The 19,263-nt window shown below is 37.2% G+C and overlaps 1 protein-coding gene across 5 annotated transcripts in view; it reads right to left on the bottom strand.

Moving 5' to 3' along the window:
• TMTC2 (transmembrane O-mannosyltransferase targeting cadherins 2) overlaps positions 1-19,263 on the bottom strand; it is a 388,467-nt gene that overhangs the window by 182,079 nt on the left and 187,125 nt on the right. For all 5 annotated transcript variants that reach the window (XM_077845667.1, XM_077845665.1, XM_077845669.1 and 2 more), the window contains one exon: positions 14,839-15,667. In XM_077845667.1, the coding sequence (XP_077701793.1) occupies positions 14,839-15,667 (829 nt within the window). The remainder of the gene's footprint in view (positions 1-14,838; positions 15,668-19,263) is intronic.

Here is a 19,263-nt window from a genome sequence, read left to right as displayed (position 1 = left end):
TGCAGGGGACTTCAACACATTTATCAAGATCTTGTAAGTGCCCTGAAGATGTCTTACATGGAAGAGAGATTTTGCAAAGCATTGTTTAACAAGTACATGATTTATTTCCTAAGACAAAGCATGTATGATGATCACATGAAGGGAGAGCAGTTACTGCTACGTCTTACTGAATAAGCTTTGAAAAATCTGATCTATGAAGTTATTTTATTTCCAAAAAGAAAACAAATTTTTTTTCTGCTCAAATATCAGGAAGTGAAGTAGTAGGAATAACTCTTGTATCTCAAGGGCCCTTCATACTGATATTCAACTGCATCTAAAAGGTATCCACTTACGAAGAAACTTGACCTTAATTCACAACGAAAGCTCCTCTTGTACTGAGTCCACAATCTGCCAGTTTATTTTATGTTCTTTGAAAGGCAGAAGAACAATTAAATATTCCCATCTTGCTAAAGTTGTTCTAAAGAGAAAATCAAATGGAAGCTCCCTCTAGAAATGTTAAATGATCCTACAGCAATACCTCCAACTTTTTTTCAAAGCCCTCATTCAAATACATAGCATGGCTAAGTTCACAGACTAACTTCAAACTTATCCTATTGCAATTCCCTTCCTCTTCCTGTATTTCACAAAATCAATGCAGGGCGATTTGAGCAATTTTTTTTTTCAAGGCTATTTTCACTTTAGACTAAAAGTTTGAAGACATGTATATTTACCTACTATTAAAGTTAAAGTAATTTTCTTATGATTTTGGAAGAAGATGCTCTTCCAAAAATTAGCAAAGTTGAAGGACTCTCAATATTACTATTTAAATTGAAGCCCCTTAAAATAAATAAATTAATTAATTAAAATAAAAAATAAAATAAATAAAATAAAAATAATAAAATAAAAAATTGAAGCCCCTTACCCTTCAGGTCTACCTAAGCGATCCTGCCTGAGGGTGATCACACCAGCATTTCCATTGCACTGGTGCACTGAATGCAGACACCACATCAGGAAGGACTCTCTCACTTTTGGCTTCTGCCCTCAGTTTTTTATTTTTGCCTTAGAATTTTCATGCAGGCCTTTACTTATATCACCATCTTGAGTTCTATGTAAGGGTCTGGCAATCCTGAAACATCTAACTGCACTAAAAAGGTGATAAATCCTGAATTTTGTTTCCTTCAAACATGAGTCACTTGTTTTAATCAGAATGCTACCACCAAACAAGGATTCAGAACTGAAATCTCATCAAAGAAAAGAAACACATGCATGTCTAATGTGTTTGTTAAGAATTATGTCTAATTCGGATTCTAGGCCTTTTTTTTTTTTTTAAGATTTTATTTATTTATTCATGAGAAGCACAAGAGGAGAGAGAGGCAGAGACACAAGCAGAGGGAGAAGCAGGCTCCATGCGGGGAGCCCAACTCTAGGCCTATTTTAGGCTAAACTTTGTGTACATGTGAATTCTTTTAATCCACATAACACAGGAGATCATCACGCAGCTGACACTAGTTGAGGAAACTGTGCCCCTCGGAGAAGTGACCCATAGAAACCAACCCACAGAAACCAAAAGCAGTGTGTGCCTCTTTCCAAGGCCTTTGGCATCACCTGGACTGTAGATGTGTTCCTGAAAATGGTCTTATCAAAGATATAACTTAGTTATCATTGTTAAATCATAAAGGTTGATTATGTTACACTTTCTCATTTTAATGGAGAGAGAAAAAAAAAGAAAAAAGCGGAAGGAGAAGAAAAAAAGAGCCGCTAACTTCCTGGAACTTAAGACAAATGAATGTTGTTCTTTTTAACTACACTCCTTCTGTTAGTAAAGCTTGTAAGGGGGTCAACGTTTGTAGCCTGGGCTTTTTGCTAATTATTTGATAGTCACTTCATATGACTCCAGGGATATAAAAGCCCTTATAAACCGTAAGAATTTATTTTTCCTAAAGTAATGAAATCTTGGATTATTACCAAAAAAAGAACATACTGTTAAGTGGGTAAAAGAAAAGAAAGGGTCTAGTTAAAATGTCAAGTGAAATAAGTAGACATAAAGATTATGATTCATGTGATACCAGAATACATATATTATATACTTATATGTAATTCTAATTAGAGCAATTTTATAATATGCAATTACTTCTCTTGGTTCTGTATCTTTGGTTAGTCCAGATGGACTTGAAACTAAATTTATTTTCTTATTAAGGAAATTAAGTACTGAAAACGACAAGGTAACACTTGTATGGTAAGATTGTCTTGGAAACACTGTCACTCACTATAATATCTACGTGCACACTGCAATATCCACATACGCAATTCAGTGCAGGTGTTCTGTTGCTGTTTTAACACATTTGGGGTTCTTCTTCAGCATTTCAGCATCTGTAATCTCTACCATATTCCTGACTTTGACAATGAGCCACCACCACATCCATAGTCCAGAGTCTGCTACCAGTACTGCTCATGATCTGTGGTGTTGGGTCTCCCCTGAACCTGCCTTCATTCATTAACCTCTCATCTGTGGTTGGAATCTTTCCCATGGATTCTCCATTTAAACAAAACAAAAAAATCTGCTCCATATCTCCTTTTCTAATTGCAATATGTTGTCTGCAAAATTTCAGATTAACCCACGGTAATACATAATAGGACAGTAAATACAACTGCATTTACAAATGTAATGATTGGCCAAGGGGAAACAATTTGGAAGCACCTGTGCTTCTCCTCAAATCCCACAAACAGACCCTTTTCTGCCTATCACACTGTTAAAAGTGGACAATAAGACACCTAGTGAATATGTGAGTGGCATACCGCATAGAGTGACCCTATTTATGGACATACCAATTCAGTGGGGGCTATTTAGAAATTCCTCATTATCTGGCTAATCTCTCACAAAGTCAGACTGAGACCATTAAGTTGTTCAATGGGCACCTTCAGACTGGTGATAAAATCCAACAAGTGGCTGAGTTGCTTCTGACTTTACATCAGAAACATAAATGTCCCAAAGAATCCCTTGCTTCTATCATGACTGGTTATCATCTGAATGTGGCCCCACTCTGAAAGATGAAAAATGCTTAGAAAGGCCAAGAGTTTTTATACAAGTATAGTAGGAGTTCTAAACAACTCCAGGGCTGGGAAACAGAGAATCTTTTTATTATTTTTTAATCCCCGTTGTTCTCTTATAATTCAATCTCATAATCTATCTCACAGTGAATCCCGTCATCAGTGGGAAGAGTCTCTGCCCTCACATGGCCCCAAGTTAGTTTCCTACTATGTGTCACTAAAAGGAACTTTTATATGATAATCGAAACAAAGAATGCTGCTTCTCATTTAACACAGATAAATATACAGTTCCAAAAGTTCCACTTCCCAGCAGTGAAAGGAACCTACTACACACAGCTTGGCGTAGAGCCCAACCCAGCACTTGAACTCACAACCCTGAGAGATCAAGAGCTGAGCTGAGATCAAGAGTTAGATGCTTACCCAACAACTGAGCCACCCAGGCACCCCACACTGAAAGCAATTTTGATGTGGAAATGTAAAATAAAATATCCAAAACCTCAGTTTTAGTACCAATTAGCTCTGGATACACTGAAGTAAATTACCTGTCTCTTTGATCTCTTATCAGCAACAGTAAAGGCAGTAATGTAGCAAACATGAGACGTGGGCCAAACCCTGGGCAAGGTGTGCTACACAAACTCTGTGCCACACAGTGGTATTGCACCCTCACTATACAGACCAGCATCTTGAGGCACAGAAGGGTTGCGACAAGACTATAAATAAGGATAATGAAAACGGCTATTAATGGCCTGGGTTAAGATCAGTGCCCACGCCTACCTCTTACTGCAAAGTCTGCAGTCTTTACTGTGCTGTTTCTCCTTGCACATTCTGCTTCTCCCTTAATTTCTCATCTGTGAAGCAGGTGGAATGATGTTTGCCCAAGTTAAACTCCAGCATAACTGAGAAGATTAAATAACAGATATATATCCTGGAAAGTACATTATAATGGAAAAGGAATGATGTTTCATTATCATCCATTAGAAGCATGACCAACTAGATACATACTGTCACGGTACATCCCCTGTATTCAGTATCTCTGGGAGGCCCATTGAGAATTTCATTACCAAGTAAATCCAGGCCAATAAAAACAAACTCAAAGCAGTATTAAATACTCCTAAAGCCAGTTTTAAGGTAAGAAAAATAATGAAAATCCTGAACTTCACATTTTATTAAAAAAAAAAAACTGCCTCTAAAATAAAAATATAGTACATCTCAAAAATAGTATATCGGAAAAAAAAAGTATATCGGGACACTCTACATTAGCCTCTGTATGTTAGTTTTTGACAGTCACTTTTATCAACTCAGCAGCTAGAGTTAAACACAGCAAAAGCAGTGTTAATACTAGATAAAAGGGATTGAAAAACTAATCAAGTTTTAAGAATAAAGTATGTGAGTAAAAAAGATGTATACATGCTAATGAGAAAAAAAGAACAATTATCTACTGAATAACTATACGAAATTTCTAAAAATAAATATTAATTATCTTCGATATATGCACAAATTTGGGCAACTACCATTTGGAAGTATTTTCTCCTGTACTTTAAGCTATTAACAACAGAAAAAGAGGGAGGTTAATTGCCTTTGCCTTTTTTTTTCCTGTTACAGGTCATGAGATAAGGATTCTTAGAAAAGGCTACGCAGCAAATACTTGAGGCATTTTTACATCACTTGAAAAACACGATATTGAAACAAAGAATGCTGTTTCTCTTTTAACATAATTAAAATATACAATTCAGAAAGTTCTACTTCCAAACAGTGAAAGGAAGCTACTATCCAGATGGGTAAAATAAATAGGAAGAATCAGAAGGGTCAATGCACTAAAATGACCTTATCACATCAATTGAGCAGCACAAGAAAGAGAAGGGCTGGCTTATTCTCCTGAAGCTCTAATCGTAACTAGATGGGGTCACAACAGGGAATTCTCAGAGGCCATTACAGGATCTTTTGCAACAAACACATCCATTGGACACGCATTAGTGATGAATGAACATTACCAACCAGAAGTTATGATTAGATTATGTGGTTTTAGAGACATGAATCTGTGTATTTCGTCCATGCGTCCTAAATAATGATGACATTTGGACTAGTTCCATGTAGGTTGTTTAAAACCCATAGAGAAGCTATATTTTCCTATCAAATAATCAGGATTGAGGTTAGGATACACTTCTCTAAGCCCAACCCTTTAACTTAAAACCTCAAAAGTACATATCTACTCTAGGTTCATTTTGGGAATGAGAACCAGTAGCCACAACCAAAGCATGGTAGGCCTCTGAGCAAAGACCACATAACCTCTTGCTTCTAGAATCATACCACAGAGCAAGGAGGCATGGCACAAGAAGGACTTTAGTGATCATACTACCTGTCCTCAAAAAGTATCTCAAAATCATTGTCCCAATGCGTAACAGCAAAAGCGATTTTAGAATCCTGTACCATTGCTTCCAAGTAATAGAATTTCAAGGGCAAAAGTAGTCCCAAATATATCACTGTGACTAAAGATAAGAAAAATGCAGAGTACAAAGATTTGTACAATATCATTAGCTGTATGTTCATGCTTTCATTACATTAGCCCAGAAACTCATTTCTACTTTAAAATTGTTTTCAACACTCACACAAATACGGACAGTACTATTCAATCTTCACCACTAGGTTCAACATGACTTGAAGCCATTCTTGGAAAGTACTCAGTTAATTCAAAAATGGAGTTAAGTACATAAATGAGGTACTGTATACCAATTTTGCAAACCACCAAAGCTTATTTGTTTGTTTTTTAAAGATTTTATTTATTCATGAAAGACATACACACACACACACACACACACACACACACACAGGCAGAGGGAGAAGCAGGCTCCATGTAGGGAGCCCGAAGTGGGACTTGATCCCAGGACTCTGGGATCATGACCTGAGCCAAAGGCAGACGCTCAACCACGGAGCCACCCAGGCGTCCACCAAAGCTTATTTGTAAAACTCAGAGAGTAAGCCAAGTGATAAAGTAAAAACAGATAATATATTAAAATACCAGAGATCTTCTGCTCTTTGCTGGTAGTCTCATGATAAATAATTTGAGAAATTTACCCCCTTTTCCCAAGAGAAGAGACGAAAGAAAAAAATGACTTATTACATTTCCTTATTATAGAAACTCCCAGTTGCAATATGCAGAGCCCCAAACATTATAAAACAGTGAGTTTCCTCTCCCATCCAGGAGAACTACACTCACAGAAAAAAGTGCATTGATACCTCAGTAATCTGTTTTTGTCAAAATGTAACTCTCAGCTGGTGTATTGAATATTTCATCCAGTTCCTTCCTTCCAAACTTAAAATCCCTAGAAAGTTTTCCTAATTAAAATGTCTATACTCCTCCCAAAAAAGATATTAATGTTGATATTTTAACATAATATCCCATAGTGCTTTACATAAAAGAATTGAATTAAGCTGTTTAAGATGACTGAATGAACGTTCAGAGTGACAGCTAGTATTACTGGGAATTAGAATCCTAAATGCAAGACACAATAAAGCCTCTAATATAGCTCTGCCCTCCAGAAGGTTTTTTTTTTTTTTTTAATTTCTCTCTACAATTTAATCAAATCGGATTATGGTTTCTTACTTGGAAAACAATATTATCATTTTTTAAATAAAAACTTTTAATATGTTTTATCCTTATTTAATTTGTAGTAAGCACATAACATGTATATTCCTGCTAGATCCCCCTGGTAATATACATATTTTAAAATTACAGACAAATTTAATACCAAAATGCAAAGCAAAAAAGATGAGAATTCTAATTTAATACCTGTATGTGGAAATAGGGTTTGCACTGTTTTAACTACCTTCCCAATTGAGTGATATATAAAGTCGTCTACAGCAAAACCTTTTTCAAAAATTATGATATCACTTGGAACATCTCAGATTTTTTTCATAATCCCTTGAGACTTAACTGAAATTTTCTTTTAAATCCATGATCACTAGTAATAGGTGTACACGTAATAAGGATAAACTAAAAAACATCTATTTGTCTTCTTGAAAATCTGCTCTATCTGCGACATTATCTGTAACTGCCTATTAGAGGAGGAAACAAACATATTTTTACCTTTCCACGTTTCATAAGAGTCAAACACCTTTAATTTCATTTTGTGTAAGATAGCGCTCTAATACACTTTTTAGCTTACACTAGCAGCTTGGATCTCTTTCGTTAAGAGAATTTAAAATTTCAAAGATACTAGCTATGTCTTTATTTTCTTAAGATTTTATTTACTTATTTGAGAGAGAGAGAGAGAGAGAGAGAGAGAGAGAAAGAGAAGCCTGGGTGGGGGAGAGGGAGAAGCTGACTCCCGGCTGAGCAGAGAGCCCAACATGGGGCTCGATCCCAGGGCCCTGGGATCATGACCTGAGCCCAAGGCAGATGCTTAACTGACTGAGCCACCCAGGTGCCCTAGTCATTTCTTAACAGGTGCCAGATCTGAAGGTACTTCTTAACCTCCCTTTTCTGGTACTATGGTGGAGTGCAATGTCCAGACATCCCCTCCATGGACAGGAACACATCAAAGTGTTAGATCCAAAAATAAAAATATTTGTTAATGGAATGTATTCATCGGTAGGAAATTAAGGGGAATCCCTAGGTCTGGAAACTGCTTGAAAGCAGGAATCCAGAAGGGTAAACACCCTCTGAAGAGGGCATTCACTCTGCATATGTGACACTATGATGAACGAAGCCTTGGGCTTTAATCAGCTTGAAGCAGAAGTTCAGATTGCAGAAACCACAGAAACTCAAGCCCCCTGAAAGGAAACGGCCTGAAAATATGACTAGAAGCGATCAAACAAACAACCCCCCTGCCAAAAAAAAAAAAAAAGATTCAAAGAAGGAGAAGGCAGATGTAACTGTCAAAAATATCTGGACAAACAGGAAAAAAAAAAAAAAAAGGAATAAAAAATTCCCTGTGATTCCCTATATGTAAATTCATCTTCACAAAGTTTGGGGCAAAACTACATCTGTTGCTCAAAGCATCTCAAATATGTTTTAAAGTACATTTTGCTGGGAGAACATTATGTATAGCTTTGTGCAAATAAATCTGAAGCTGGTTAAATTGAACAAAATCCAGGGGAAAAAAAATACCAAAATTGATCCAAAAGTAAGTCTTAATGTTTCCAAAATCATGAAAGAAATTATATCGATAGAAAAAATTAAGCCCAGCCAGGTTTGCAGGTAAACTCTACCAATTAGAGAAGAAAAAGGTAACCTCATTTTATATAAAATCCTTCAGGAAACACAAAAGAGGTATACTCCCAAACTGATTCTGAAAGGTCAACTGATTTTGAAACCAGAATATGACACCAGAAGATCAGAACTGCCCATCTCACTCAGGAACATGGGTGCAAAACAAATTTAGAAAAATATAGAAATGATAATACATTATAAGCAATTCCTGGGTTTACTCCAGGAATGCAAAGTAGGCTTATTAGGAGATCTATTAATATGTCATCAAATTAACAGACTGAATGGGGGAAACTCTGGATCATTATCAATATTAATTCCGAAAAACAATCTTGAACTAGAAACAAGAAGAAAATTCCACAGGCAAAAGCATCTACGAAAAACCTGTAAAATGCACATAATGAAATCACATTAACAATTTTAGTTTTTTTAATATTAAAAAAAAACCATTCGTTTTTAAACAAGAATAAGACCAAAAACAATCTGCAGTCACCGTTTCTGTTTAACACTGTAGCAGACACTCTAGCATAAAATAATAAAAACAAAGTCCTTAAGAGAAACAAAAGTGAAATAAGGAGAGGTATGGGGGAAGGTCTTTAAAGACACTGGTAAAATTTTTTCCTAAGCTGAGTAATGGTTATTTGTTTCAGTAGTATTCTTTAAATGGTACAACTATGATGTATGTGTGTGTGTATATATATATATATATATACACATATATATATGTATATATATATATACATTTCTCATGATATATTTGTTATATATTTAATAAAAGAAAAGCAAAAAAAGTATTAAGCAAAATATTAAGCATTATAAGAATCAAACAAAAACTAATATGTAAATCAGAATAATTTAACTTCAGACTTGTTTTAATCATATGCTAGTTTGAATTCATTTGAAACATAACTACTGGTAAATATAAATTTCAAGCTAAGGCAATGCTAATTTTAGGTTTGAGGGTTTTCAAAAGCCCATAAAGATCCTAAAAGTTTTGTTACGGATAATTTTTAAAGACAGGGTAAGTAGTAAGTCACCTGCTTCAACTGTAGTTGCAGTCATTAGAGCTGAAACAAAAGAAAAGATTTACATGCCACTCCATTCTTAGAGTCAGGGAAACCTGATGCTTTTGAACTTCTGGGACTATTCTATCCCAACCAAAAAGCAACCATATTTAATTTCTTCAAAACTCCAATGTTTAAAAGTAAGAGTCTTTATTTAACAGTTTAACATTTTTTTTAAAATACCTGAGTCTAGTTGAGCTAATGAGACATTTTCATTCTCATCAGCCCCATTATTTTACATTTTATTTTTCTAATCAGAAGAGATGAACTGAGATGAAGCAATGAAGAATTTCTCTCTACCCTATGGAAGCCTGATTCAACTCTGTAGGACTTTTCTCCCAATCAGCCATTACTGGTGCTTTTAGCTAGCTCTTTTCTGCCACATCTCTCTGTTAAAAAAGAAAATCTGTATTTTACAGCTTTTTAACTCAGGCCAGCCAGTTTTAGAAAAAAAAATTCTGTATTTTACAGCTTTTTAACTCAGGCCAGCCATCTTAGTAAAATGCTACACTGGTCACCCTTCCTGACTTTAGTGCTCAATTCTATTTTTTTAATAAAAATGTGAATCTCTTTTGAAACTATGTCACCTTCAGAAGTAACACAATAAGTTATCTAAGAAACAATAAAATATACTGTACAATTTCAATGCTAGCTCTTAAATGCTAGCACTTCACTACAGTTGAAGACACTCAACTAGAGGTAAACAAAAACTCAGACCATTAAATCTACAACGAATTAGTCAAGTTTCACATGAGTTGAAGGTATAGATTCCACTTAAATTATGAGTTGCTTCCTCCATAAAATGTGACTCCTTCAACATACTTGTTTCTTGAAATCTGAAACTATGAGGTTGAAATATAACTATCAGTTTTACGCAAGTCCAGGAAGAAAGAAAAATTGTCCGACTTTGCATGGCTGCAGCAACTACTTTTTCTGCTTTTCTATATCGAAATGGGCCGTATTTGTCATTTGCATAAGGAGGGAATAAGTATAGAATTCTGGGTAATTAATTACCTTTAGAGTTTCAAATATGTGCATCATTAAATATACATCTTTTATATTATTTCACATATCTACACTAGAAAGAGGCATTAATATAAACTTTAGTTTTTTAACAAGTTTTCCTTGGATTAACCCTGTTTAATTAAAAATCATACTTCTATGTTCTATAAAGAAAATTGACAGTTAAGAAACCAAGTATTCTAAAGAAATGATTTTTTAATCTATAACTTTAAAAACTTTAAATACCTTTTAGTCTGTGCTTATGACCTTAACTAATGAGGAAGCTGGCAAGTAGTCGGTTTTAGGGAAGATGGTGAGGAGTTTGAGATACTGGCAAATCATCCAGGTGGAGAAGTTCCATGTAGATATGAGGTCACAGGGAAAATAACTTAGAAACTCAAGGACACATTTATTGACCTCCTCTACTATCTACAAGGAAGTGTTCTAGAATCTATACAGAAAGGAAAATAAAGGCAATCTTTGGACAGAACCTTGAAGAATGAATCAATTTAGGAAGGAGGCAAACCTGTAGAAGAGAAAGCTGTTGAAAATGAGAAAAAGAGAATGACAATGGTGCAGTGCTTTGAAAGCCACAGTAGCAGAGATCAATGGTCCTCAATTGAGCCAAAGATGTGGGAGTTTAGAGAAAGCCAGAGGCCAAGAAGGGTGATCATACATTTAACCACTTTTAATGAATTAAAAAATGCTTTTTTTTTTCCTCAAGCAGATACTAATCAACATGGTTTACAAAATACGTTGTTTTAAACACACACCCACATACAAACACTTTCAAATATTATGTGGCTTGTTCATTAAAGCAGTCATCAGAGAAAATTTCCTCTTTCCTAAGCACAAAAATGCAAAGAGTCATTGTGAAATCAGCAAACTACAGTAATCAACTATGTCTAGTATTTTCCTGACATTATCAACCACATAATGAGACAGGACTTGTGGTTTACATAGTCCAAATCAGCTATCATTTCTCCACTATCCAGATTTAAACCATAAATTAGCAGCACAGTCACTATGACAGGCTTTACCCATCATCATTTGCATCCAATCAGTTAATGACTGGCAGCTGTCTACAGGACCCATTACTGAAGGCAGCAGCTTTAATGTATAATGCTTCATGAGGCTTAAAATCATATTCTGGTAAAGCACATGGTAGACTGAAGTACTCCAAAATTTGCAAAGGCTTTCAAAGGGAGGGAAAAAGAAAAAAAAGAAAAAAAAACTAACTCAATGAAATAACTGTAATCTCAGACAACCTAGAATGAACCGGCTTTAAAGGGTTTCTAATCTTCTGCTAGACTCAAATAACATAGCAAACTAAGAAAAATTTACCTTAAGGAAGAAGACTACCAGTCGCATAATTGCTAAGGAAGTAACCGTAGCAGGAATTATTATTAACATGCTATAAATAGAAAAAATAAGGAACCTAAATGTTAAGAATTGTGCCTTGTTATCAAAATGGAAGCATATGCATAGAAGCCAGTCATGGGATCCAAAAACTACCTCCAATTCCAATCCTATCCTTCCTATCATGAAGTATCTCTCAGTTCCTTGTATATCAACAGGGTAGTATTTTACACTTTCACCTTCTTCAATGCATATACATCTTAGCTCCAAACTGATTATAAACTCTTTACAAAGACTATGATTTTAACATTTACTATTCAGTGTATTCACAACTACAGCCTCCTCTTCTCTGATAGGCAAGAAAACACAAGCAGAGAGGGCCCGGTAAGAGGCTTTTAGCAATAATCACATGAAAGAGGATGGTGGCATGGGCCATGGTGGCAGTCATGGAGGTGGTAAAAATTGGGTCAAGTTCTGGACATGTTTTTGAAGACAGAGTCAAGAGGCTTTGCTGATGAAATGGAAATTGGGTTTTAAAGAAAAAGAGGAGGTACAGATGACTCCAAAGTAGTGGTCAGAACTGCTGGGAAAATGGAGTTGCCATCAACTGAGATGGAAAAGGCTGTAGGTACAGGAGAGGTGCAGGTTGTGGTGGGGGGGGTGGGGTGGGGGTCGTGGGGTGGGGCAGGCTTCAGGAATTTAATTTTTGATGTTTCAAAGTATCTATAATACTTGTCAGTCACATATTCATTTAACTAATAATACCTGGAGCACCTAAATACTACAACAATTCTTAGGTTTTAGGAAGGAGACGTGAAAATATACTGGAAACCAAGGAAATGCTTAATGATGGTTTTACTGAGTGAAGAATCAAGCATTTTAGCCATGTCAGCAAAATAACAATCAAGATCAGAATAACAACTGTCAAAGTTATTGTAGCCAACTATACCTAGAAACGTATCTGGGAAATATCCTGGAGTTTACAAAATGCTTTCTATCCATGCAGGGACAGAGACTGCTACTTATATTCTTGCATCTGAGTACCTGCCCTCTCCTTCTTCAAGAGTAACAACATTAGGCTAGGGAACTGGCTTCTCAGAATTAAGATAACATTTCCCAGCCTTCCTTGCAGCTAGGTGTGGCCAACAGTCTGTGAGCAAACATGACGTGTGCAATTTCCGTGATATGCTCTTAAAGGGAATGGGTACGCCCAGCATTTGCTCTTTCTCTCTTTTCCTGTGAGCTTAAGTGCTGATGTGATAATAAGCCATCTCAGACCACATGGATATGGTGACACTACCAAGATGGCAAGGGAACAAAAGAAAAGGAGCCTGGATCCTGAAAACCCAAGGCGCCATCTTATCAGCTCTGGGCTACACATACTTAGAATAAAGCTTCTATCTTATTTAAGCCACCATTATCTTGGCTCTTTGTTAAAGGAGCTTAACCTGACGCTTAACCAGTAAATTCAATAAATCCTCAGAACCACCTTGTGAGGAAATGAACATGCTGTTTTTCTGTTTTTTGTTTTTTTTTTTTTTAATTCCTTACAATGTACCCGTTTTAAATAGCAGGAAAATAAATAGCAACATAGCCTTGCTTTATATACTTCCATCTACCACTGAAGAAAAGTCAGCTGAAAAGCATTCCCTGGGAACCGATTGCAAAATTTTTTACAGCAAGACTTGGGTTCATGAATTCACTAAACTGTGCAGCACTCACTACCCACAAAAGTCACGGAAAAGATTTTTTTTCCCCACAAGAACTGAGGAATTCTAGGCTATGCACTAGCTCAATTTTAATGTTTCTACTCCCATTAAAATCCCTGCAAATGGGATGCCTGGGTGGCTCAGGGGTAGAGCCCCTGCCTTCGGCTCAGGTTGTAATCCTGGTCTGGGGATCGAGTCCCTTATCCGGCTCCCTGCGAGGAGCCTGCTTCTCCCTCTGTTTCTTATGAATGAATGAATGAATGAATGAATGAATGAATGATTGAATAAAATCCCTGCAATCTATTAAGCATCACAAGTACCAACAATCACTTCCTTAGCTTAAAGAAATGAGTAGTTGCTTGCTGAACTCAAGAGTTAATTTGTAACTGAATAAAGATAATACCAGAGTTGCTTCTGGAGTATCTAGATCTTTGGATACATATTCCAGTATTCATCAATAAGTCACTCCACACATATGACACAGTTTTACACTTTCAGTATTTGAATATCAGTATAGAAGTGTGTTGGAAAAAGTAGAAAAGGCCCAGTTCAAATGTCATGCAAACAACCATAACTTAAAAGATAAATAACTTTAAAAAGAGGGGGGGGGGAAAGGCTTATGAAGAACAGGACTGGTTGGCACTATTTACTGCAATATATTTCTGCACTTAAAAGGTGCACTTGTTTTCATTGAATTGCTCTCAGGCTTCCATCATCATTTTGCTCCCTAAACCAGGGAAATTACTCCAACAGCTTTGGATTGTTCATCTATGCTTTAAGGGAGACTTTCTATTCTGACCACAGGTTCTGTGATTTGCTAAAATAGTCTTCCGGATCAGAAACAATAGTGAACAGATGATCAATCTCATTGCACAGTGAAGTTTATTTCTCTACATGACTTAAGAACCCTTAAAGTAAGAATGTGCTAACTGCTTGGCAACATCCAGATTCCTGAGGCTGTGCAAAGCTAAGGGTGACTCACACTTGTATGCGCACACACTGACACCTAGAGACGTGATGCCAAGATTCAGAGGTAGCATTACCTCCAAATCTTCTAAAGATGTCAGTGGAAGTCTTAGGGTGTTTCCTCAGGCGATGCTTGGAAAGCAGCAAAGCTAAAATATACTCAAGTGGGATAGCCTGACCCGTATCACAGGATGAAAGAGATGATGTCTGTAACAGTATTTAAAATATAGAAACCAAGCATCTTTCTACATCCTTAGGACAGTCAGTGCTTCTACACAACCGTCCTGGACCGATGTGGTCTGGGACATGGGAAAACACTTCCCTAGTCCAAATAATGGAATTCTGGATCCGTCTCTAGACTGGCTGGGCTGCCCACCTCTTTACAAAATGAGACGAAAGGAAGGTACTGGGACTGCAGAAATACTACGCTCCAGGGCAAGCAGCAAAGGTCGACAAAGGCAGCCCGAGGACACCGTCCAGGCCCAAGCATAAAATAAAATATTACCTTTAGCTGGGTTTACTTTTATCCCTGACCTATACAGCATTTCCTCATTCTGCCAATCTCCGTTCCTGATCGCAGTCTTGAGTCCATAGAAAACAATCAATGTGGCCGTGGCATAAAAAATCAAGCTCTTGAGGAACCGCTTTTGGACCTTGACATAAAGGGCTCTGGCACCCACTGTAACAAGGAGACAGAAGCCCATGCTAGGGATGTACAGCACGCGCTCGGCAATTACAAAGCCCACATAGAAAAACAGGTTGGTGGCAGGAACAAAGGGTATTATTAACAAAGATAAAGAGAGCACAACAATGTTCTCCGTAGAAGGAAGTGGCGATCTCTGCGCTGCATTATTTTTAATGCCATTTTCTGCTTTGGCTGCAAGGCTGGGCTTACTCTCCGAGTTCCGGTACTCCCCGTCCGAATGGCAGCTATGGCCATTTGCATTCTGCTTGCCATTTGTCACCACTTTCCCGTTGCACTCCCGCTCCACGCCTGGGCTCTTCAAGCCATAGTAGGCGAGGAGCAGGAGTCCCGTGTAGAAGGCCACAGTGTGCAGGTTTCTCCAATCGCAGACTGTTCTGAGCAGAGGCACAGCATCCATTGACCAATCAAAACTGAGTGTATCTGGGCATAGCAGCAGCCACAGGTTCTTGGTTGGCAGGTAGAAGAAAGTGAGCGTCCGGGCCAACAGGCTATCTGAGTCGGCAGCTGGGTTGTCCGAGTTGGAAAAGCTTGGTGGCTTGTTTCCCATCCAGTATAAGCGGGCCCCCAAAAGGGAAGTCCCCCAGAAAGTTAACAAACTAATGCTGAGGAAAAGAGACAAGTTCTTCCTCTGAAACCAAAAGAGAAGGGAGAAAAAATTAGGATCATCGTCAACAGAGCATGGGAACACTGAACATTTAGAGAGGCAAGGACATTTCGAGGTGGACAGGTAAAACCACGTAGGCCTTAAACACATGACTGGTTCTGTCTCCTTTCAAACGTGCTTAGGGAAAATTTAACCTGAAGAAGACACTGTGGGGGCCTACTTTGTATGTAACTTTGGATGAGCATTTTTTTTTCTTTCTTGTTCTGAAACACCAGTAATCAAAGCTTCACTTTGATTTCACTTTCACAAAGCTTCTGGACCTCTGTAAAAATGTCCCTCTCGGAACTGGTGTCAGGTTAAATTGAGACCCGATGTAAGAGTACTCAGCACCCTGCATGGGATGGTGTAGACATCTAAAGACTATCTTCGGGATCCCCGGGTGGCGCAGTGGTTTGGCGCCTGCCTTTGGCCCAGGGCGCGGTCCTGGATATCCGGGATCGAATCCCACGTCAGGCTCCTGGAGCATGGAGCCTGCTTCTCCCTCTGCCTGTGTCTCTGCCTCTCTCTCTCTCTCTCTCACTGTGTGCCTATCATAAATAAAGTTAAAAAATAAATAAATAAAGACTATCTTCTTTCACTTTATGGTTTAGATTCTAGGGGAAACAACAAGTAGGCGTTCCCCCAAATATGGAGCAGGACAGGATCCTGCTTGGCTCAAAGGAGGAACAGCATTTACCTACTGTCTATGCCAATCCTCATTTCATTGTCTTGAATTCTCTTGCAGATTTGTCAACCAGGCTTTCATCTGCTACCCCATGCTGTCACTGACATCAGTGACATCAAACATTTAATAACACTCCTGATGAATCCCAAATTTTCCATGCTGATGACAACTTTTTGAAAATAAAATGACTTTGATAATGTGCTTACGTATTTTAAGAGAGAGAAAATTCTTTCAACCTGAGTAAGAATTTAGCGACCTCAAACAATCTAAGTCCTGAAGAGGGAAGCTGGAGGGGGAAGGATGGATACTATATCCCAACTTTAATGATTCCTTGGTAATGTGATCTCTTAATGCACACAGTGACACTGTATAAAATTATACATTAGTAACACTCAAAATGGTGCTTGAAACCTGAAAGATATGCCAAATGTTTAGTTTTAAAAAAGAAACCCACAAAAAGCAACAAAATCACAAATACATAAATGGGGCTATATCGAACTAATAAAAAACTTCCATACAGCAAAGGAAATCATCAACAAATACAACGAAAAGGCAACCTGCTGAATGAAATTTGCAAATCATGTTTGATAAGGGGTTAATATCTAAAATATATTTTTAGAAAAAACTCCTACAACTCAAAAGAAAAAAAAATCTTATGAAAAGTGGACATAGGATCTGAATAGACATTTTTCCAGGGAAGACAGGAAAAGCTGCTTAATATCATGATCATCAGGGAAATGTAAACCCAAACCTCAATGAGATACCACCTCACACCTGTTAGAATGGCTATTATCAAAAAGACAAAAAATAACAAGTGTGGGTAGGGATGTGGAGGAAAGGGAACCCTTGTGCACTGTTGGTAGGAACATAAATTGGTGCAGCCACTACAGGAAACAGTGTGGAGTTGCATCAAAAATTAAAAATAAAACTACCATATGATCCTGCAATTCCACTTCTGGTATTTATCTCAAGAAAACAAAATCACTACCTCAAAAAAATATCTGCACCCCTACATTTATTGCAGCATTATTTATTTAAAATAGCCAAGACAAATTATTTATATTTATTTATAGCAGCAAAGATATTTATTTACAACAGTCAAGGCATTATTTTTTTATAATTGCCAAGATAACCTAGGTGTCCATCTACGGATGAAGGATAAAGAAAATGCACTATATATTTGATGGAATATTATTTGCCCATAAAAAATAAGGAAATCTTGCCATTTCCAACAATGTGGCCATCCACATCCTGAAGACAGTATGATAAATGAAATAAGTCAGCTGGAAAAAGACAAATACTATATGCTCTCACTTATAGGTGGTATCTTAAAAAACAAAACCCCTGAACTCATTAAAAAAAAAAAAAAAAACAGAGACAGGGACTGGAGAGTTGTCAAAATGGGTGAAGTGGTAAAGGTGGTCTAACATACAAACTTTTAGTTATTGAGATAAAGAAGTTCTGCGGATGCCATACCCATCCTGGTGACAGTAGTTAACAATACCATATTGCATATTTGAAAGTTGCTAAGAGATTAGATCTTAAAAGTTGTTATCACAAGAAAAAAATCAAAATTTTCTTTGTGGTGATGGATGTCAAGTACACTTCCTGTAGCGATCATTTGCCATATATACATATGCCAAATCATTATGTTATACACCTAAAACTGATAAAATGTTAAATGTCAATTATATCTTCATTTTTAAGTCCAAGGATCAATGTATCTTGAGCATGTAAAACTTCTATTAAAATAGTCTCAGGGCACCCGGATGGCCCAGTCAGTTAAGTGTCTGCCTTCGGCTCTGGTCACAATCCCAGGGTCCTGGGATGGAGCCCCATGTGGGGCTCCCTGCTCAGTGGAGAGTCTGCCTCTCTCTCCACCTATGTTTCCCTCTGCTCATGTTTTCTCTCACACTCCCTTCCTCTCAAGTAAATAAATAAAATCTTTTTTAAAAAGTCCCTATGTATTATATACAATTGCCACTGGATTCTCTTCCTCAGACTCCTCATTTACTTCACCTTTAATTGCTGGAAGCCACAGAACTGGTCATGGACCATCTCTGTTCCATCTTACTATTAACCCAATGATCTTAGCAAGGTCTGTAACTTTTAAAAATATTAATACATGCTAATGACTCCACATTAACCTTCCCTTATCTCCACAATCATTGATTCAATTGCCTAGTGGACATATTCACTTATGCATCTCAATTCAAAATGCCCAAACCTAAAACCTGACTTCATACCCTCCCGACACTAAACACTTCCTCTTCCAATCATCACCACCACAAAAGATGGTAAAACTTTGTAACCAGTTTCTGCTTCCCAGCCTCCCTCCTTCCCTCCACATTCCAACCATTACCAACTCCTCTCATTTTCACTTCAGAATATATGCCAAATTGGTCCATTTCTCGCCATCTATTCCTTCATCACTTGAGTCCAAAATGCCCACACTTGGATTATCACAATAGTCTCCTCCTCACTGGCGACCCAGCCCTTTTAAACACAGATTACATTATTCCTAACTTTCAAAATCATTAACGGGATCTTACTCTAAGGTCTTGGAAGTTCTCACCTCTACAAAGGAGATTCTAATTAGAGGGTTCTCTCTCTCTCTCTCTCTCTCTGTGTGTGTGTGTGAGAGATATGTCTTAATTTTACATTTTTTACATTTCAAAAATTATTTTGAAAAATATTTTAAATATTTAAAGAGGGGGTACTTCTGGGTATAAAAGAAATGAACTAAAGAGGAGGTTAAAAATTCAAAATAAGGAAAATGAGAAAAACAAACAGATGGAAACTATGGCAATTTTAAGACTGTTAATATCAGATCACAGTAATGCTAAATTCACAGAATTAACTGCCTCAGTGTTTTAAAACATCTGTGACAGACTTC

This window comes from Canis aureus, chromosome 13, assembly GCF_053574225.1.
Source record: "Canis aureus isolate CA01 chromosome 13, VMU_Caureus_v.1.0, whole genome shotgun sequence".
NCBI lineage: Eukaryota > Metazoa > Chordata > Mammalia > Carnivora > Canidae > Canis > Canis aureus.
This window is presented reverse-complemented; position numbering and strand designations above follow the sequence as displayed.